The sequence below is a fragment of the Bubalus kerabau genome, chromosome 1 (genome assembly GCF_029407905.1).
Source record: "Bubalus kerabau isolate K-KA32 ecotype Philippines breed swamp buffalo chromosome 1, PCC_UOA_SB_1v2, whole genome shotgun sequence".
Lineage (NCBI taxonomy): Eukaryota > Metazoa > Chordata > Mammalia > Artiodactyla > Bovidae > Bubalus > Bubalus kerabau.
Window position 1 is genome coordinate 184,357,176 of NC_073624.1, and position 21,400 is coordinate 184,378,575.

At 49.3% G+C, this 21,400-nt stretch overlaps 1 protein-coding gene across 3 annotated transcripts; it reads right to left on the minus strand.

Annotated features, from left to right (window-relative positions):
* Nucleotides 1-9,300: 9,300 nt before the first annotated feature.
* Nucleotides 9,301-20,419, minus strand: RAB3D (RAB3D, member RAS oncogene family). Of its 3 annotated transcripts, XM_055545182.1 has the most exons (5): nt 20,209-20,419; nt 18,412-18,678; nt 17,573-17,691; nt 17,359-17,483; nt 9,301-12,138 (listed from the first exon to the last, which is right to left on the minus strand). In XM_055545182.1, exons 2-5 carry the CDS (start codon nt 18,637-18,639, stop codon nt 11,951-11,953), a joined length of 660 nt encoding a protein of 219 aa, XP_055401157.1. In that variant the 5' UTR covers nt 18,640-18,678; nt 20,209-20,419; the 3' UTR covers nt 9,301-11,950. The 3 variants fall into 3 exon arrangements, with proteins under 3 accessions (XP_055401157.1, XP_055401155.1, XP_055401156.1); XM_055545180.1 differs by lacking the exon at nt 9,301-12,138 and having other exon boundaries at nt 15,724-17,483; nt 20,209-20,415; XM_055545181.1 differs by lacking the exons at nt 9,301-12,138; nt 20,209-20,419 and adding an exon at nt 19,415-20,033 and having other exon boundaries at nt 15,724-17,483.
* Between the last annotated feature and the right edge of the window lie 981 nt (nt 20,420-21,400).

The window sequence follows — 21,400 nt, forward strand, 5'->3', positions numbered from 1 at the left end:
GGTCATTCGGTCATGAGGATGGAGACCTCAGGAATGGGATTATTATTGTTTATTTGCTAAGTCATGTCCAAATGTTTTGTGACCCCATGGATTGTAGCCCACCAGGCTCCTTTGTCCATGGGGTTTCCCAGGCAAGAATACTGGAGTGGGTTGCCATTACCTTCTCCAGGGGACATTCCTGACGGAGGGATGGAACCTGCATTTCCTGCTTTGGCAGGCGGATTCTTTACCACTGAGCCACCAGGGAATAGGATTAGTGCCCTTGTAAAAGAGACTCTAGAGAGCTCCCTCCAGAGAAAAAACAGCCACCTATGAATCAAGAAACTGGTCCGCACCAGACCCTCAGTCTGCTGGTGCCCTGATCATGAACTTCCCAGCCTTCAGAACTGTGAGAAAGAAATGTCTGTTGTTTATAAACCACTCAGTCTATTCTTTGACAGAACCCAAACAGACTAAGACAACACTCAAGACAACTAACAGTCATTCCTTGACATCACTCAAAACCCAGGTCATCACTCAATTTTTTGATTGGCTCAGAAATATCTTTTTACACTCAGTTTCTTTGAATTAGGTCCAACCAGGTCCATACAACACATTTTTCATGTATCCTAAATTCCTTTTATCCTAATCCAGTAGTTATAGAATTGGAAAATGCATTAGAATACTCTGGGTCTTGTGTGCGTGTGCGTGCATGTGCGTGTTTTGGCTGAGCTGGGTCTTCATTGCTTTGCGAGGGCTTTCTCTAGTTGCAGCGAGCAGGCGTGTGTGGGCTTCTCATTGCGATGGCTTATCTTGTTATGGAGCACAGTCTGTGGGCAAGTGGGTTTCAGTAGTTGTGGTGCATGAGCTTAGTTGCTCCGAGGCATATGGGGTCTTCCTGGACCAGGAATCGAACCCATGTCCCTGCAATGACAGGCGAATTCCTATCCAGTGAGCCACCTGGGAAGTCCTAGATATTCTGTTAAAGCACAAGTGTCTGAATCCCACCTTAGAGCTTCTGACTCAGGAGATCTGGCAGGAGGCCCAGGAATCTGCTTTTCTAACAAGTTCCCAGGCCATGCTGCTGGTATGGGCGATGTACTTTGAGAATCACTGCTCTGGATTCTCCCTCCTCTCCCCACCCCCTTGAGGCAGGAAAAGTGTAGAATGTTGGGGAATACCACACCTTCTGGATTTGGGACTTGCTTCTCTGTGTTCCCCTTATCTTGTTCCTCTTGCCCCATATTTCCTGTTCATCACCTGTTCTCAGCCCTGGCTTTACTTTAGAACCCCTGGGGAGGGGACTTCCCTGGCTGGCCAGTGGTTAAGAATTCATGCTTCCACTGTAGGGGGCGTAGGTTCGATCCCTGGTCGGGGAACTAAGATCCTGCATGCTTCCTGGTGTCGCCAAAAAAGTAAGGAAAGAAAAAAAAAAAAAAAAAAAAAGAACTGCCTGGGAGCTTTAATGAAATATCAGAGCCTGCACCACATCTCACTATCTCCTGATTTAATCTGTCTGGGTTGTGGCCTGGGCATGGAGACTGTTTCATTTACCCAGCTGACTGCAAGGGTGGTCACGATCATAGCTGAAAATAAACCGAGTTTCATCCAAAGGTCATAGTGACCTGAATCAGTTTTTTCACTGAGGATTGCAAAATGGTTTATCCAATTCTTCCATCTTTCTTTTGGAGGGATCTTAAGGAGGGTAAAGAGGGCACTTGTCAAAATTGCTATGTGGCAATCATCTCCCACATCTGGCAGGGCCGTTCCTAGTTGCCCCACAGCCCCCCACCCCGAACCCACCCACTTCTCGGATTTCTGTCTGTAAACCAGAGGCACCACGTGATCCCAGGGGCCAATCAGCACCTTCTGACTGCAGTCATTGGTTCAGGCATGGGCGTGGGACCCAAGCTGGCTAATGAGACTTGGTTTTGGGACTTTGAATACCCAGTGACCATGGCTGTAGGGGAGAACACCTTGTTCACAGGAAACTACCTCCTGGGGGCAAGAGACGGCGTAAAGAATCCTGAGACAGGACACAAGTCCTGGCTTGTGGCTTGGGCTCTGCCGCGGATGCACTTAAAAAATATCTGCCGAGTGTCTGCTGTGTGTCAGAAACGAACTATTCTTAAAGTAGAACAGTAAAAGAGTTAAAGATACAGAGAACAAACAGATGGTTGCCAGAGGGGAGAATGTGGGAGAGGGGGAAGAATAGGTAAAGGAGGTTGAGAGGTAGAAATTTCCAGTTGCAAAATAAATGAGTCAGGGGTTTGAAATGTACAGTGTGGGGAATATAGGCAATAACTGTGTAATATCTCTATATGGTGACAGACGGTAGCTAGACATATCTGGTAATCATTTTGCAATGTATAGAAATGTCGAACCACTATGTTCTGTAACAGGAAGTAACATGGTGTTGTGGGTCAATTATACTTCAAAAACAAATGGAATTCTCTCGCAGTCCAGTGGTTAGGACTTAGTGTTTTCACTGCCCGAGTTTAATCCCTGGTTTGGGAACTAAGTTTCCTTGTGGCTCAACTGGTAAAGAATCCGCCTGCAATGCTTGAGACTTGGGTTCGATCCCTGGGTTGGAAAGATCCCCTGCAGAAGCAAAAGGCTACCCACTCCAGTATTCTGGCTTGGAGAATTCCAGACTGTATAGTCCATGGGGTTGCAAAGAGTCAGACACGACTGAGCGACTTCCACTCACTTAACTTTGGGAACTAAGATCCTGTAAGTTGTGCCATATGCCCCAAAGAAACAAAATCATAGAAAAAGAGATAAAATTTGTGCTTATTAAAAGCAGGGCATGGGGGGAGGGGAAATTGGACAGAGGCAGTCAAAAAACTACAAACTCACAATTATAAGATAAAAAGAACTAGGGTTGCAATGTACAACACAATACATATAATTTGGGCTTCCCTGGTGGCTCAGTGGTCAAGAATTCGCCTGACAATGCAGGAGACACAAGTTCGATCCCTGATCCGGGAAGATCCCACATGCCACGAAGCAACTAAGCCGGTGCGTCCCAACTATTGAGCCTGTGCTCTAGAGCCAAGGAACTAATCTACTGGACTGAAGCCCACAACTACTGAACCACAACCACTCTATATTTTAAAAAGGATTTCCTATGTTCTGTGGGGAAGGAAGATTGTAGCCAAGTCAAAGTGAAGTATGGGTACCTTGGGGACCTAATACTGGTGACAGGCATCTGAGGTGGGGGCGGTCTTGTGAGACTGAGCCCTTAAACTGTGGGGTCTGCTCCGACTCTGAACCACGAGTACTGAACCTCACATGCCGTGGAGCCTGCACTCCACAAGGAGCGGTATCAGTGTGAGAAGCCAGTGCACGCAACCAGAGAGTACCCCCCACTCGCTGCAACTAGAGAAAAATCAGTGCAGCAACAAAGACCCAGCACAGCCAAAAGTAAATCAATTTAAAAAATTATTTTAAAATATAATTAACTTTGCTGTATGTTATATATGAAAATCATTAGGCATAAATCCTGAGTTTGCATCATGAGGAAAAAGCGTTTTTTCCTATTTCTACCTTTGTATTTATATGAGTTAACTTCCCTGATGGCTCAGACAGTAAAGAATCTGCCTGCAATGTGGGAGACCTGGGTTTGATCCCTGGATTGGGAAGATCCCCTGGAGAAGGGAATGGCAATCCACTCCATTGTAGACAGAGGCAATCCACTATAGACAGAGGCTACAGTCCATGAGTCTCAAAGAGTCAGACATGACTGAGCGACTAACACTTTGACTTTTTTGATGGATATTCACTAAACTTACTTGGCAATCATTTCATGATGTATGTAAGTCAAATCATTATGTTATATACCTTAAATTTATACAGAGCTGTATGTCAATAAATGGAAAGAAAAAAAACTTTTTTTTTTTTTTTTTACAGTTTTTACTGTTTCTACTCACAAACGTGGAGGTTTTCCATACCAGGACTTTTTATTGCCTCATGCAAGCCAGGTGGCATGTGGGATCTTAGTTCCCCTACCAGGGATCAAACCCATGTCCCCAGCATTGGAAGGGGGATTCTCAGCGACCGATGACCAGGAAAGCCCCACGAAACTCTTTAGTTACTATTAATATTACCAAGCCTATAACTCAGATGCGAGGGACAGAGGGTGATAAACTCAGTCTCCAGCCCCTTTCCTCTCTGGAGCTCCCTCCCAGGACCTGAAGCTGATGGTTGTTGTTGTTCAGTCGCTAAGTCGTGTCCAACTCTTTTCATGGACTGCAGCATGCCAGGCTTCCCTGTCCTTCACTATCTTCCAGAGTTTGCTCAAATTCATGTCCATTGAGTTCGTGATGTTATCTAACCATCTCATCCTCTGCTGCCTCCTTCTCCTCCTGCCCTCAATTTTCCCCAGCATCTTTCATTTCCCTCTATGTATAAGTCAAGGTATAAAAGTTCCTTTTGAAAATAAAGTTAGGGATCTCGCTCACCGAAGCTTGGTCTACCCGTGTCATTCTTTTTTTCCTTTTTCCTCCTTTTCTCTCTCTGTTCTTTCAGGATGACTCCTTGGAACACAGGAGCTTTATTGGCTTTCTGTGTTAACCAAGGAAGATCAAGCCTCTTTCTCTTCTCTTTATTCTTTCTCCTTTATTCTCTTATTGTTCGACCCCGGACTATCAGGTTTCAATCCATTATAAGACCCATGTCATCTCTCTCTCGCTGATGCCGTCTTTCCTGAGGGTACCCTAGGATCCTGCTGGGGCTGGACCTCGGCAGGTCTTTTCCCGTAAGTCGGCTCTTCAAATCAGGTGGCTTCAGTTTCAGTCCTTCCAATGAATATTCAGGATTGATTTCCTTCATGAATGGTTGGTTTGATCTCCTTGCAGTCCAAGGGACTCTAAGAGTCTTCTCTAGCACTACAATTTAAAAGTATCAGTTCTCTGGTGCTCAGCCTTTATGGTCCAACTCTCACATCCATACATAACTACTGGAAAAACCATAGCTTTGACTATATGGACCTTTGTCAGCAAAGTGATGTTTCTGCTTTTCAATATGCTGTCTAGATTTGTCATAGTTTTCCTGCCAAGGAGCAAGCGTCTTTTAATTTCATGGCTACAGTCACAGTCTGTGATTTTGGAACCCGAGCAAAGAAACTCTGTCACTGCTTCCACTTTTTCCCCTTCTACTTGCCATACAGTGATGGTTCCAAACCATCATAGGCTGATGGTTCCAAATCTCTAATCATGGTTTGGTCTTTCTGGTGATCAGCCCTGTACTGAAGCTACTTACGGGCCCCAGCCTAGGCTGTCTTCTTATTAGTACACAAAAGATGCTTATCACTCCAGAAATTCCAAGGGTTTTTAGGAGCTCTGTGCCAAGAACCAGGAACAAAGACCTAATATTTCCTTTTTATTGTGTCAGACAGGAAAGAGTTGGGTGTGGAAGTAAAAAATTTAAAAATTCCTGCCTCTGAGGTGCAGATATTATAGTGAAGGAAACACAAGTTAAGTGAGTAAATTGTATAGTATTTTAGATTCTAGGGGCTGTAGGGAGAAGGACACAGGGAAAGGGACATCAGGAATTCTGGGGGAGGGACTTCCCTGTGGTCCAGTGGCTAAGACTGTGTTCTCCCAATGTGGGGGCTCAGATTCAACCCCTGGTCAGGGAACTAGATCCCATATGCTGCAATTAAGAGTTTTCATACCGCAACTAAAGATCCTGCATGCTGCAACTAAGACCCCACACAGCCAAATAAATAAATATTTTTAAAAAGAAAGTAATGATTGGCGGGGGGGTGGGGGTGGAGAGACTTTCCTGGCAGTCCAGTGGTTAAGATAAGATTTGTGCTTCCAGTACAGGGAGTTCAGATTCAATTTCTGGTGTGGGAATTAAGATCCCACATGCTGCCTGGCATGGCCAGGCAAAAAATAAATAAATGCTTGGGGAGGGGTTACAGTACTAACCAGGGGGTTGGGAGGGAGGTGGGTCAACAAGAAGGTGAAGTTTGTGTAAAGATCTGAAAGAGAGGGTGCGTGAGGAAGCCGTGTGAATCCAGGCAGAGGGAACAGCCAGTGCAAAGGTCCTGGGGCAAGACTGTGCCTAACAACAACAGGAAGGAGCAGAGCAAGTTGGTGGGGGAGAGGGTGGCGAATGGGAAGAGTGACAGGGCAGGTGACAGGGAAGAGAGTGAGGTGACAGTTCAGACCATGCAGGGCCTTGTGGAACCTGAGGAGGACTTAGGAGTTTACTCTAAGTCAGGTGGGAGCAATGGAGGCTTCCAACCAGAGGAAGGACACGATCTAACTCAGGCATTCACTGATGCCCTCTTGCCAATATGGGGAGGACAGAACTTCTTACTAGAATCAGTTGCACGCGTGGTCAGTCACTTCAGTCGTGTCCGACTCTGTAACCCTACGAATTTGTAGCCCACCAGGCTCCTCAGTCCATGGGATTCTCCAGGCAAGAGTACTGGAGTGGGTTGCCATGCCACCCTCCAGGGGATCTTCCTGACCCAGGGATTGAACCCTGGGTCTCTTGCATTACAGGCTTTACTGCTGAGCCACATGGCATTGTCCTCCTTACCCTCTATACCAAGGTGGTGACCATGAGGTCCTGAGGCAGGAGCTAGATGGGCCCCGGGGGTGAAGAAGTTCTCTCCTGTGTACAGAAAGTCCATAATAGTGTCGACTAAAAAATTAATCACAAGCTGAAATTAGAGAATGTTTTATTTGGTGGAAATGTTTAGGACTCCGAGCCCAGGAGACAGCATCTCAGCAGCCCTGAGAAACAGTTCCAAGGAGGTGGGAGAGGGCTGCTGCTGCTGCTGCTAAGTTGCTTCAGTCATGTCCAACTCTGTGCGACCCCATAGACAGCAGCCCACCAGGCTCCTCTGTCCATGGGATTCTCCAGGTAAGAACACTGGAGTGGGTTGCCATTTCCTCCTCCAATGCATGAAAGTGAAAAGTGAAAGTACAGTCGCTCAGTCGTGTCCGACTCCTAGCGACCCATGGACTGCAACCTACCAGGCTCCTCCATCCATGGGATTTTCCAGGCCAGAGTACTGGAGTGGGGTTTCATGGCCTTCTCCAGGTGGGAGAGGGAGTCAGGCTGTAAAGAAGTTTACAACAAAGGGGGCAGGCAATCTGAACATCAAAGATTATTGTTAAGGAAAACCAGTTATCAAGTTAAGGAATGTAGCACTCTTCTATGCTACTCTCACTTTCATGTATGGGAAGATGCAAGAGTTTGGGATTATTGAAGTCATTTCTTTCATATGCATCTCAGCGACCTAGGGCCAGCATACTGCATTTTTACAGAGGTATGCGTCTCTCTCTCGAATTCCTTTAGGGCCCACCAGCTCACACCAGAGAGCTATAATCACTGATGACTGTGACTAAGTTCCTCCTGTAGGGAGTACTTTCTGAATTCAGAAATTCACATTTGGAGGGCCAGAATCACAGATAGCTGTGATATTTCTTGCCCCATGGATATGAGAGGAAGCATTTCCTTTCACAGTAGCAGAAACTCCATAAAAGCAAGATGATGGAGGAGGCTGGGCCCTAGCCAGATAAGAGAGTAAAGACCACTTATTCCTCATTCTTGAAGTTAAGGAGAAGCTGACTACACATGCGCAGAAAGGCTCCTTGGAGGTCAAAAGAGAGGGGGTGTCACCATATAGTACATGATGTCAACCTACCCATAGGCCTCTTTGCTGATAATCCATCTTGGCTAAGCGATGTGCATGCACACTTGGGAGGAGCCTGAAAGTGAAGTGAAAGTGAAAGTCGCTCAGTCATGTCCAACACTTTGCAACCCCATGGACTATACAGCCCATGGAATTCTCCAGGCCAGAATTCTGGAGTAGGTAGCCTTTCCCTTCTTCAGGGGATCTACCCAACCTAGGAATTGAACCAGGGTCTCTGCACTGCAGGCAGATTCTTTACCAGCTGAGCCACAGGGGAAGACCAAGAATACTGGAGTAGGTAGACTATCCCTTCTCCAGCAGATCTTCCCAACCTAGGAATCGAACCAGGGTCTCTGCATTGCAGGTGGATTCTTTACCAACTGAGCTATCAGGGAAGCCCTGGAGGAGCCTAAGACAAAAAAAATATGGGCTCAGAACCAGGCAAAGCAAGATGACTGACGAAAGTAAACCAGGAAGAAATGTACCGTAAAAGTGACTCAAACTACCACGAGGGCGTGACTCTGATCTCGCCTGTGTGTCTGATAGGGACAAAAGAGGATGATCAAATAGTTAGCTTGGAAACCCCGTTAATAAGATTAATGATCACTCAAGAAAGTAATGGGAAAATTCTGAAACAAGGTGGGCCTGCCTGACTTATATAGCAAAACAGGCGCTTAGCATCAAAGTCAGACTGGCTTGCTTAATGATAAAAGCAAGCTACCTTGCTTAACAACAAAACCATGCAACACCAGCATAGGGCATGCCCCAAAGCAATAAAACAACGGTGGCATGAGACCCACATCCTGCCCAGTGAGCTAATTGAGTTAGGAACCCCCAAAACGTGTTATTTGGCCCCTAAGATGTGTTATTTGCACCATGCTCCCCAAAACAATAAAACAACAGTAGAAAATATGGCCTACGATCTGCCCAGTGGTGTCATCAAGTTAATGACTCCACAATCAGGCTCTGTGGACACAAAAAACTATCATTTACGGGAAGGTAACTTTTCAAAATGAAGGAACTTCATTGTGCTGAGACCCGAAAATATTTTTCAAAAGCGCTGTCACAGTCCTGGGCTGACCATGTAGGGAGGGACAAGTAAACCTCCCTGCCCTACCTGGGGAAAGACAAGTAAGATTTTCTCCCCTTCCACTCTCTTCCTCTGACTATAAAAATGTAACTCACTGAATACCCAGGGCAGGCAAGCATTGCGCTGCCCACTTCTGAACCTTGCAAGCGTCCCTTTCTAAGAAATCACTTTTTACCTATCACTTTGCATGCATGCTAAGTCGATTCAGTCATGTCCAACTCTGCGCCCCTCGGGGCTGTAGCCTGCCGTGGACTGTAGCCTCCTCCGTCTATGGGATTTTCCAAGCAAGGATAGTGGAGTGGGTTGCCATGCCCTTCTCCAGGGGATCTTCCCGACCCAGGGATCAAACCCAGATGTCCTGCATTGCAGGAAAATTCTTTACCATCTGAGCCACCATGGAGGTCACCAGAGATCAGCCCAACTAGATGCAGCCCCAGACCTGAGCCTCCCTGTCCTGATTCAGGTTCTGCAGCATCACACACGGCCCTCGACCAACTCTCCACTTGGCTGTGATTCAACTGCCCTCTTCCTGGAAACTCCATTTCACTAATGGAAAGAAAAGAACCACAGCATCTGGGCATAACAACTTTAATTTTTTATTTTCTCGAGAAAAGTGCACATCTTTATGACTGAACATCTAAGAACGGCTTACACAAGGAGAACCACACCCAGAATATAAAGGTCTAGAGCTCTCTCCTGGTGTGTTCTGGGATCATGGAGAAGTCACTTATTGGAATTAGCACTTCAACACTGAAATCAAATTTCACCCCTTGTTTTGTTTTCAGTGGAGTTGGGAGAGAAACACACAAGAAAATGATCCCCAGAGAAGCCAAAGAAAAGCAAAACAAACATAACCCCAAACCCCAAAAGGCGATCATGGCAATTTCCTGCTGACATTGGAAAGACAACTTGAAAGCAATTAAGAAGGCACAGCAGGGATGCAGGATACAGCTTCAAGTCACCTCCCCAGATCCCAGCCTCCCTGGCACCAGGAAGCTGTCTTCCCACAGCCTTTGGCTTAATCTTTGTAAACTCAACAAACCTCCATTCCCTCCTGGTGATCTTTGAGAACATCAGTTGCAGTTTTCCAGACACTGTCAGGAGTTAAACCTCCCCCCGAAACATCATAAGATGAAAACTGAACACCATTTTTAGACCATACAAGAAAAATTCTCCTACATCATTCCCAGGCTTGAGAGAACCCTAAAGAGTGGCAGCTGTCTCAACTGCAACTTCAAGTTGAACTGCTGAAAAGTCTTGTGTAAACAGAAATCTTAGGCCAGGTCAGGTACAAGATGCAGCCAAAGCTGTCTTTTATCACACAGGCTGTCACACAAGTCAGCTGGTCCCCTTGATAGTGACCCTCTGGCCAAACATTTTTTTTCTGGCAGCAGTTTAAGGAAAATGGACAGGCAAAGGGAATCTTGACAGGCCATGGTATGTCTTAAGAAGCCTTTTTCTAGCTGCTTTAATTTCTCTTTTATGTTAAAGCAACTAACATTTTAGACTCCCGCGCCCCAAACCTTCCGGTAAGTCTCACGTGGTATATTTCCAAGAACTTGTCCTTTTCATCGCAGCCAAGTTTGTTGGCGTACAAAAATACCCCCACTTTTGACGCTCTAAGGGCAGTCCCGGTTTGGGGTGAACAGGGCCTTCTAGAAACAAATTCAATCTCCAGCTTCTGTAAAGGTAAGAACTACGTTAAACTGGACCCAGACCTTGCCCACTCCTGGTAGGAAGTAGCAGAGATCCTCAAGGCTACAGAAAATCACTTTGGCAGCAGGGGCTGGGAGACTGGACAAATCACACACTTTGGCTGTCCTCCCAGTGGCAAGTTCTGGGGTATCAGTGTTCCAGGGTAGAAAGAGGTACTGTGTCACCAAGGTTGGACTCAGGTGGGCAGGAAGGGCCACTGAGCAGAGGATGGGGCCAGGAAGGTGTCAAAATGAAGATCACCTCCCAGCAGGAGCCCCTGGTAGCTAGGGACGCCCAACCTGGTGGGCTCCCTGCTAGTGCCTCAACCAACCAGGGGGACTGTTCTCCACCCATCTGTCTTCAGCCTGCCACTCCCAAGCGGCATCTGGGAAATGCAAGTAGCAACAGCGGTTACCTGCTGCCCCTCCAGCCAAACCCCAAAGCGTTCTTTCCTGTGGCTCCTCTATTAGCAGGACCCCAGAGATAACATGGCTCGAGAAGCCAGCCCTGAGTCTTCAAGGTTTTTCAAATGGGAGGAGCCGATGTCCTCACATGGAGAGCCGCCAGCCAGTGCAGGCTATGCTACAGGAATATTGCTCAATTTCCTTTTTGAGCAGGATATGGGATGTGGAAAGACCTTGCTTAAAACATTACCAGCCAAACAGGGCCCGTGGAAGGCAGGTCAGGGCAGGAGAGCCTAAGCTTCTAACTTTGAATTAACTCCTGGTAAAAAGTCCTCAGCAGGAATGCATGATTCTCTGCCTGGCCCGGAGCAGCCCATAGTTTCCAGAATTCTATTCTGGATCGAGAATGCAGTGGGTCAGCTGTAACAGTGGCAGGGTCGAGCAAATTCTGGGGAAGCTCAGAAGGCACTTCTGGGGTCCCTAAAGCCGCGGGTGAGGGTAGGGGGAGCTCTGGGAAAAGCCGCTTTAATACTGCTTTCACAGGCAGAAGATCTGCAGGTCAGAAGGGAGGGGTCTGGGAGATGCAAAACCACCACCCTGGTTCACAGGCAGAAGGTTCACAGGCAGACTGGGCAATCCTGAGAAAGGACCTGCCTTCCACATCCCCACGGATGAATTCTTGAGATCCCTCCCACCAACTCCCCACTCCCACCCCAACTGCACGAGGGAGAAGAACCATCTCCGGCCAGCACGCGAACTAAAATCAATGCCCAAGTCAGAAACGGATGCGGATAAGTGGTTCTAACCCAGAAGGCATGGCGGTTGCCCCTTCACCAGGCGGAGTGGGACGCGCCGTGTGCGTGCTCACTATCACCATGACAACGCCGGGAAGCAGCAAGCTCGTGCACGCCCCTTCCCCAGACCCTGTCCGCAGTGCAGGGTCTGGAGCCTGCGACAGGGGCTGCTTGGGCAGACTGGTGGCCTTGGCCAGAGAACGCGCCATGCGGGAGTGGGGGCGGCCAATGGGAAGTTGGGGGCGCCCTGAGCTTGGAAACAGCCCTTATGGCTCATGCCTCAGTTACAGTCTCTGCCGAGGCAGGAGGGGGTGGGGTGGGGGAGTCCTCTCTAGCAGGGACAGCTGCTGGGCTGTGGCGCTGGGGTGTCCCCCAAGGCCGGGCCTTTCCCATTGCTGCCAGGGCTAGAGCTGGGTTCCAGGGACTCATTCATCTTCTCGCAGATGACGTCCACCAGGCGCTCGAAGACCTGCTTCACGTTGATGTTCTCCTTGGCGCTGGCCTCGAAGAACTCAAAACCTGGAGGAATATAAGATGGGAAGATGTGGGAATTCCCTGGCAGTCCAGTGGCTAAGACTCCGTGCTTCCACTGCAGGAGGCACGGGTTTGATCCCTGGTCAGGAAACTAATATCCTACATGTTGTGGCAGGGGGTGGGGAGGGTGTTATAACATAATAAATGGCTTATTAAAAAAAAAAAAAAAAGATAGGATGATCTGTGAAACCCTGGGGGGTCAGCGCCTGGGCTATGGCATCACACGAACCTGGGTTCCAAGCCCAGTTCTGACCTTTGTTCAGCTGAGACTCTTAGTCTTTTGGAGCCTCAGTTTGCTCTTCTGTAAAATGGGAACAATGATGCTGCTGATGCTGATAAAAATGTGTAACAGCAGCGCTTGCCGGACTACCTTGCGTATCTCTTTGTCACAAGGCAGCGGTGGCAAGAGTCTTACCCCCAGTTAAGCGGCACTCATCCTCTATCCAATTTCTGCTGCACAGGAAGGCACAGCCAGGGTGCCCACAAAGCCCAATATTTATGTGGACCTTTTAAGCGCAGCCAAGTATTTCACATGTTCTGGAACATATGCTCCCGGTCAAATAAAACAGGACTGGCTTCGGCCCAGGGCTACCCAATCTGTAACCTCTGTCAGCCAGATAATGGCAGGTTTCGCAGAGTTTTAGAGAGCATACAATGTACCCAGTTCCTGGCCTACAGAGTGCACTAAAAACAGTAATAATAATAATAGGCAGTGCTTACGCAATGCTTACTATGCGACAGGCACTTTTCTAAGAACTTTACGTAAATTAACTCATTTAAGGATGCTCTGTGCATGCGCAGTCACTCAGTCTGAGGTAGATAGTTTTTGTGGGGGGAGCTGGACCATGCAGCTTGTGGGATCCTAGTTCCCCAATCAGGGATTGGATCCATGCCCCCTACAGTGGAAGGGTGGAGCCCTAACCACCTGACTGCTAGGGAATGCCCTATGCTATTATAGCCCATTTTATAGATGGGAAAACTGAGGCACACAGCAGGAAAGTCACTCATGTAAATTCACACAGGTTAACACACTCAGGCTGCCTGGTTGAAATAATAACAGATTAAACATTTCTCTTGTACCACCTTGGGCCTCAGGAGGGAGGGCAGGCTGGCTGATTCCTTTTGGGGAAGGGGACGGTGAAGCAGATTTGAATAGACTTTTAGCATCACAGGGATCATCATAACTTTTTCTCTTAAAAATAAAATGTTTAGGAACTTCCCTGGTGGTCCAGTGGTTAAGAATCTGCTTTCCAATGCAGGGGATATAGGTTCAATCCCTGGTTGGGGAACTAAGATCCCACGTGCCTCGGGGCAACTAAGCCTGAGTGCTGGAACTACTGTGCCCATACTCTGCAACAAGAGAAAACCCAGCGCTGCAATGAGACCCAACAAAGCAAAAAAAAAAAAAAAAAAAAGCTTATCCACTTAGCAAAAGGTGAGAGGTGGTACAAATGCTTTGGGGCCCTGCCCAGAATCCCTGGGCTACAAGAAGTGGCCCAGCAACCTGCAAATAGGGTGCACATGACTGTCCTTCCTGCACCCTGCGCCCCTGGTTCAGGCTCCACCTGCTGGGAGCTATGGTCCCCAGTGTATCCCCATCTGCCGTTCCCAAGGTAGGCCAGAAATTCAGACAAATGTCCAGGCTATTACACACAGCACAGGGTGAACAGGCCTCTATTCTAACCCTTGGAGAAGGCAATGGCACCCCACTCCAGTACTCTTGCCTGGAAAATCCCATGGATGGAGGAGCCCGGTAGGCTGCAGTCCATGGGGTCGCTAAGAGTCGGACACGACTGAGCGACTTCACTTTCACTTTTCACTGTCATGCACTGGAGAAGGAAATGGCAACCCACTCCAGTGTTCTTGCCTGGAGAATCCCAGGACGGGGGAGCCTGGTGGGCTGCCGTCTATGGGGTCGCACAGAGTCGGACACAACTGAAGCGACTTAGCAGTAGCAGCATTCTAACCCTTGTCATTATCATGCAGCACTAGATAAATATCATTGTAATTAGTAAATGTATAATTATCCATCTATGTCTCCACTATTAGAATATCTGCACCAAGAGCGCAGGATGTCTATCTGCCTTGTCCACAACTGTAGCCCAGGGCCTGGCACAAAGCAAGTGCTCAGAAACTACTGACTGAATGAATGATCAGATGGATGGATGGATGAGTGGGTAGAGGGATATATGGATGAATGATGTGTATTTAGATGGATGGATGTACAGGTGGATGGATGCATAAATAATTGGGTAGATGGGAGGATGTATAGATAAGTGTACAGATGGATGGATAGGTAGATGGATGGATGGAGAGATGGATATAGAGATGAATGGACGAATGTATAGATGTATAGATGGATGGATGAATAGATGGATGAATGGATGAACGGGTGGATGACAGAGGTAGGACACGAACACAGATCTCTATCCTGAGCCTGGTGGTCATCAATGTCGCCCCACCATCTTCCCAGGCAAATTGGCATTTCATTAATCATGTCCAGCTCTGCCTCAAATAATCTGAGTTTTTCTTCTTTTTTTAAGACTTAATTTTTGGCTGCCCCACACAACAGGATCTTAGTTCCCCAACCAGGAAACTGAACCCACATCTCTTGCAGTTGAAGTGCGGAGCCTTAACTACTGGACCACCAGTGAAGTGTTTTTTTTTTAAACACTTTTTTTCTTATTATAAATATTCATTAGAGAAACTACTGAAAAATATCAAGTCAGCTAAAAATGTTGTATGTAATCTCATCACCCAGAAACAACTACTATTGCTGTTTTGACATCTAGCTTTCCACTTTAAAAAAAAAATACATAAATTGTTGGGGTTCAGTTTGTAGTGGGTAGGAGTGTGTGCACATGTGTGTGGATTTTCTTCTTATGAAATTGGGGTCCAAATCCATCTCCCAATTTGTTGTCTGATATTTTAAACTTAATGGAAGAGCGGGAATTGCCCCCTGACCCCCAGGAACTAGATGTTTTCCACAAGAAGGTGTGGGCAGGGGACTTCCCCGGTGGTCCAGTGGTTAAGACTCTGCGTGGCCACAGCAGGGGGCAAGGGTTCAATCCCTGGTCAGGAAACTAAGATCCCCCACCCCGTGTGTTGCAGCCAACAACAAAAATGGTGTGGGCAGCATCCTCAAGTATTCCAGCCTACGGCAGGGCCCCAACAGCTGACTCCCAGCACATCTGTAAATGAGACCCAGGCTCAGGTTCCTAAAACACAGGGGACAAAGGAGCAGAGTCAAACCCCAAATGGGAGACGTTCCACAGAACAAAGACCCAGTTTCTCCAACAAATGATGGCAAGAAAAAAAAAAGGAAAAGAAAGAGGGAACGGTTATGGTCCAGGGGTCTGTGAAGTTTCTCTGCAAAGGGTCAGACAGTAAATCTCTTAGGTTTTAGGCACAAACATCAGCAACACTTGACAATCATGCTACTAACGCTTAGATGCAACCCACACACACGCAGGACTCTGTAAGAACCGCTTCATGCGTCATAACTCATTTAACCCGCCTGACAACCTAACCAGGTGGGGCTGTTATTATATTATCTGCCTTTCACACACGAGGAAGTGCTGGCCCAGAGAGCTAAAGTCACCGGTGCGAGATCACAAAGCCATCAAGAAATAACTGCAGTTAATGTTCAATCAGGGCCAGGATTTGCTTATTTAATCTAACAGCCCTATGAGGTAGATGAGGTTTTCACCTGTTTCCCAGATGGAGCAATGGAAGCACAGAGAGGGTAGGTGAGGTGCCAAAGGTCACATAGTTAGTGGGTTGCAGGAGGGGATTCTAGCTCCAGAGTCTCGGTCCTTAACCTGCCCTCCCTGCATAGTGCTTACATTCCCTCTTGCACAGAAAGTCCTGGGGAGGGCCTAGAATACTCCAGGACAAGATTTTCTTTTAGCTTAAACTTTGAATCGAGAATCCATTCACCTGATTCACAAAGGTAGGCTGAAAAGTTCCCCTCCGACCCTGGTAGCATCCCAGGTCACCAGGGTTACTAGATCCTTCTGTATCCTTCCAGAGTTCCTTTAAGCAAACATCAATATACATCAATATACACCCTTTTTAAACGCTAATGCAGGGGTTGGCAAACTGAGCTGCAGGCCAATCTGGCTTGTTGCCTATTTTCTTTTTAAGTATTTATTCAAGAACTAAATTTAAGTATATTGGGCCTTCTTGGTGGCTCAGTGGTAAAGAATCTGCCTGCTAAGGCAGGAGACACAAGTTCGATCCCTGGGAAGATCCCCTGTAGAAAGAAATGGCAACCCACTCCAGTATTCTTGCCTGGAAAATTCCATGGACAGAGGAGCCTCGAGGGCTATAGTATGTGGGGTCACAGAGTCGGACATGACTGATCGACTGAGCATGCATGAACACAGCTGATTTATCATATTATGTGTTAGTCTCAGGTGCTGTTGCCTATTTGTGTAATTAAAGTTTTATTGGCAGACAGTCACACTCATTCATCGATGTATTATCCAAGGCTGCTTTCAGGCACAGCTGAGCAGTTAGACCCTAGGACTGAAAATATTTCCTATTTGGCCCTTTAAGAAAATGTTGGCAAGGGACTTCCCTGGCAGTCCAGTGGTTAGGGCCCCTTGCTTCTACTGCAGGGAGTATGGGTGTGGTCCCTGGTTGGGGAACTAAGATCCCACAAGCTTAACTGTGCAGCCAAAAAAAGAAAATGTTTGCTGATCCCTGGACTAAAAGCAGCAGCCATACCCACTATTCTGTAGTTTGCTTTTTCCACTTACCCATATATCCACAGACTGCAGAACATAAAGAATGGCCTGATCCTTTTTCACAGCTGCATAGCATTCCCTCACGTGACTATACTTTATGTGTAGCTGCTTCCCCCGCTGTGAGAGACTTGGGAGGCTGCCAAGCCTTCCCTCCTAATAACTGTGCTGTAATTTGATACACCCGTCACTTCCCACATGGGTGCAGGTGTTTGTAGGATAAATTCCCAGAAATGGTTTTGCTGAGTTTGGGTTCCCAGGGCAGTTGGGCAGTAAAGGTTATCTGTGGGTAAATCCTCTGGAATTAAATGTAGCAGGTGGTATACATGCAGGCATTTTTCTGGGCAGATCTTCAAAGGGCAAAGTATTGGTGACTGGTTGGACCCGGGACTCAAGCATAGGGATGGAGGTTTGGTTCCGGGAGGTCCAGGGCCTGTAGCCCAGGTTGGGCACTGACCAAGGTCGTCGGCGAGCCTCCGGCCTTCCTCGGTGGGCACAACACGCTCATCCTCCAGGTCACACTTGTTCCCCACGAGGATGACCTGAGCGTTGTCCCAGGAGTAGGTCTTGATCTGCGTGGCCCTGTGGAGTTGGAGGTCTGTGTTAGGCCAGAGATTAGGGTCAGGGAGAGAGGGTGAAGGTCAGGGGGTCAGTGGTCAGCAAGCACTCACCAGTCCTGCACGGCAGCAAAGGACTCCTGGTTGGCAACGTCATACATGAGCAGGAAGCCCATGGCTCCGCGGTAGTAGGCTGTGGTGATGGTACGGTAGCGCTCCTGGCCCGCCGTGTCCTGGGCACACAGTGGGGTCAGGCATCTAGAAGCCACCCTGTTCCCCACCCTACCTCTCCAGGTGGGCACCCCAGCCTCACAGCCCCAGTCTGATGACCAGGACATGGACCTACCCTCACAGCCCCCGATTTAATGGGGAGAAATATGGGCCTGCTCTAGTCTGATGGAGAGGGCATGTACCCTGTCCTTGAGGGGTTTCCAGTCTGAGGGGTCGGTGGCCTCTCAAAGACTTATTAAGCCCCCTATGACCTCATCTCCAAGAATCAACTTCATGACCACAAACAAGAACCACCTTGATCAGAGGGTACCACCTTGGTGCGACAGTCTGATGCTCGTTACCATGACAATCATTACCAGCAGGTGCTTTGGGAGCGCGAGCATGACTCTGAAGAAGCTCAGTGGGAGCCTCCGGGCCTGTCCCAACAGGGTACCCAAACCTCTTCCCCATTCGTCACCAGATCTTCTAATCCAGCTTGGGTTAGTACTGTCTCCCCGTCAGACCCTAGAGGGCAGGGTAAATCCTCCTCATCCTGATGAATTCACTTCATGGATAATACCCCTGCTGCTCTTCACATCTACCCCAAGCCCTCTCCCCGACTCTGGATCACTGTTGCTGACCCGGGACCCCTCCCCACAGCCCTACACCCTCGCCTGAGCTTCCCCAGAGGAATCCCAGTCCCTGCCTGGGCCGGCAGACCCATAGACTGCCGCCTGGCCCACCCAGATCTGCAGCTTGATCCTCTTGTCATGGCGGTAGACTGTCTTGACCTTGAAGTCAATGCCCACGGTGCTGACAAAGGCGGGCGTGAAGGAGTCGTCGGCGTATCGGAACAGGAAGGACGTCTTGCCCACGCTGCTGTTGCCAATGAGCAGCAGCTTGAACATGTAGTCAAAGTTCTGGTCCGCTGCATCCCGCTGGCCTGTAGGGGGGTCTCCAGCTGAGGCCATCTTGGCAGGGAGCCTCCTGGGATGGGGAGAACTGGAGCCCTGCAGGGAAAATGACACCGGGAATGGTCCCAGTGTCTACACTGGTTGTTGTTGTTTTAGTCGCTAAGTCGTGTCCAACTCTGCGACTCCATGGACAGTAGCCTGCCAGACTCCTTTGTCCATGGGATTTTCCAGGCAAGAATACCAGAGTGGGTTGCCATTTCTTCCTCCAAGGAATCTTCCCAACCCCGGGTCTCTTGCATCAGCAGGCAGTTTCTTTACCACAGAGCCACCTGGGAAGCCCATGCACTGGACCTGGGCTCAAATCCTGGCTCTGCCACTTGGAAGTCAAGTGATCTTGGATGCGTCACTTGCCCTTGTGGGGCCTCAGCGTCCTCGCCTAGAAAATGGGGATGTTTGCCAAATGCAAGGGTCCAGGTTGGGGGTGCCTCATTGGGCTGCTGAGGGACCAGAACCTTCGGAAGGTGCAGGTGTGGACTTTGCCCCGGGGCGAGAAGCTGGCGTGGCCCAAGTGTGAGCTGGGGGTAGCTGGGGCTGTCAGCTGGATAAAGCCCCCCCCTCCACCCAGGGCCTGGGTGTTGACTTTGGCAGGTGTTAGCCACCTGCCTGCCTCTACCCAGGCCAACTTTAAGTCCTTCCCTGAAGCCCACGGGGAGGGGGCTTTCAGTGGATACACCCCAGGGTTTAATGCCCAGTTCTACCCCCAAATGGGGCCTGCCACCTTCTGTTTGTCAAAGGGGCTGGGCCCATCTGCCTCCCAGGAAAGCTGACTCACCCCAGCCCAGCGTCAGCCCACAGAGGCCAGAAAGATGGTCTTCCAATCCAAGGAAACCACCCACCCCAGCCTGACCACCTGGATGGGCCTTTCCTGTCAATCTGTCCCCACAGATAAGGCTGCTTCATCTGGGGCCATGCACCCCTCAGTCACTGCAGAGGCCTATTTTCCTAGCTGTTGTGGCTGCTCCCTGAGCCTCACAGCGAGGCCTCAGAAGGCCTGGGTGAATGTGGGGCAACCAGCAGAGGCACCCCTGGCAAAGCCATTTCTCAACTACCCCCCAGGGCTTTTATCCAGGTTAAAAAGGAGGACCCAGCCGGCCCTCCTTTCCTGCCCAGCCCTCTGCCCCACCCCGTGTTCCGGGAGAACGAGTTTGAGGAGGGGAACGGAAGAGGCAGGAAGCCTTTCCCCATGCTAGGCAGGGCAGCTGGGATGGGGCCCCAACTCTGCCCCACCCTCAGCCCACCTGTCAGCCGGTCCCACCTCTTATCTGACCATCTGGTGACTCTCCCTCAGGCCAGGCACGAGTTAAGGGACCCCGGAGGGCTCGGTCCTGTTCCCCTCGTCACCTGATATGGGGCGCCCCAGCCAGTGCTGGGGAGCTCCGAGCTTCCTCCATCACCATATGGTCACATCTCTTGTCTCCAGCTGGGCTTTCTGCCCCGCCCGCGCCCCATTAACGCTCCCGATGAGCCCAGCTGGGTAGGGGCGAGGGAAGAGGCGTCCCCCGCCGCCTGCCTTTGTTCCCCAGGACCCCGGCCCTCCCCCGCTAAGCCCCAGTCCCCCCCGGAGACCTGCTGGGACGCGGAGGCGCGGGCTGGAGTGCTCTCCCTCCGAGGGAGTCACTTCGCGTAGTGGGGGACGCTGACTGCGAGGGTTCTGCCTCCGAACTCTCTGCGACCTGGCCCTGGTTGCGACCCAGACCCCGCAGCCGCAGACGCCGCCGCCGCTGCCAGCAGCCACCCGGATCCCGCTCCGGCCCCGCCCCTAAGCGGGAGGAGGGGCCGCTCCTGGGGAAGGGCGGGGAGGAACCGGGGCGGGGCTTGTGGGACTGGGCGGGAGCGTAGTGGGGCGGGGGAGGGGCTGGAAGTATCTCCAAGCGCGCAGCTAGCTGTCTGTTCCGTGCCAATAAACATTTCATTTTAACCAACCAGACGTGGAGTTCCTACATGTGCACAGCAGCTAAGAGCACGGACTCTGGAGCCAGGTTCCAATCTCAGCTCCACCACTTCCAGTCCTTGTCGCTTTGGACATGTTAACCTCCCCGGGCCTCATTTCCCCTATCCATCATGTGGTCGGTCGTTAACAAGGGTGCCCACTTCACCGGGTTGGGTAAAGGTTCTGATATGAGTTTGTTGTTTGTAAAGTGCAGCACCTGACCCTAAACTGGGCTAGACACCTTTTCCAAATACCTGAAGAGTTAACGCCCTCCTTTTACAGATAAAGAAATTGGAAATCAGAGAGGGGCAGGCCCTGGCCTGAGGCCACAAAATTTGATATCCAGGCCCAACTGTGGTTTTTTTCTTCAGGCCAACAGTAGAGAATCTGCATTTATAATATTCAGGCTTAGGATTTCTCTGGCGGCCAGGTAGTTAAGACTCCATGCTTCCACTTCAGGGGGCATGGGTTTGATCCCCTGCTCAGGGAACTAAGGTCCCACATGTCATGTGGCCAAAAAATTTTTTAAACCAAAAATTTTTAAAGTTCAGGCTTTGGTGGATTCCTAATTCAAACAACTGCACCTGAAGCCACTTGCTGAACTTCACTGAGCCCCCATTGCTTCTTGGGAGCAATGTTAGCCACCTCCAAGGGCTCCTGTGGATGAACTGAGATGTGTGTCAGTCAGGAAGTGCTGGTATATGCTCAGTAACAAGCAGCCCCACAGTCACCATGGCACCCAACATCCAAGGTTTGCTTCGTTTTTTTAAATTGGAGAAAAATTGCTTTATGATGTTGTCTTGTTTTCTGCCATACAACACCCCAAAT

Bases quoted from the DNA above. Each gene is read 5' to 3' on its own strand.
- RAB3D (XM_055545180.1), bottom strand. From the start codon at position 18,639: ATGGCCTCAGCTGGAGACCCCCCTACAGGCCAGCGGGATGCAGCGGAC. The intron at 17,692-18,411 runs GTGGGCCAGGCG...CTGTGTGCCCAG, and splicing joins GGATCAAGCTGCAGATCTGG to GACACGGCGGGCCAGGAGCG. The intron at 17,484-17,572 runs GTGAGTGCTTGC...CCAACTCCACAG, and splicing joins TTTGCTGCCGTGCAGGACTG to GGCCACGCAGATCAAGACCT.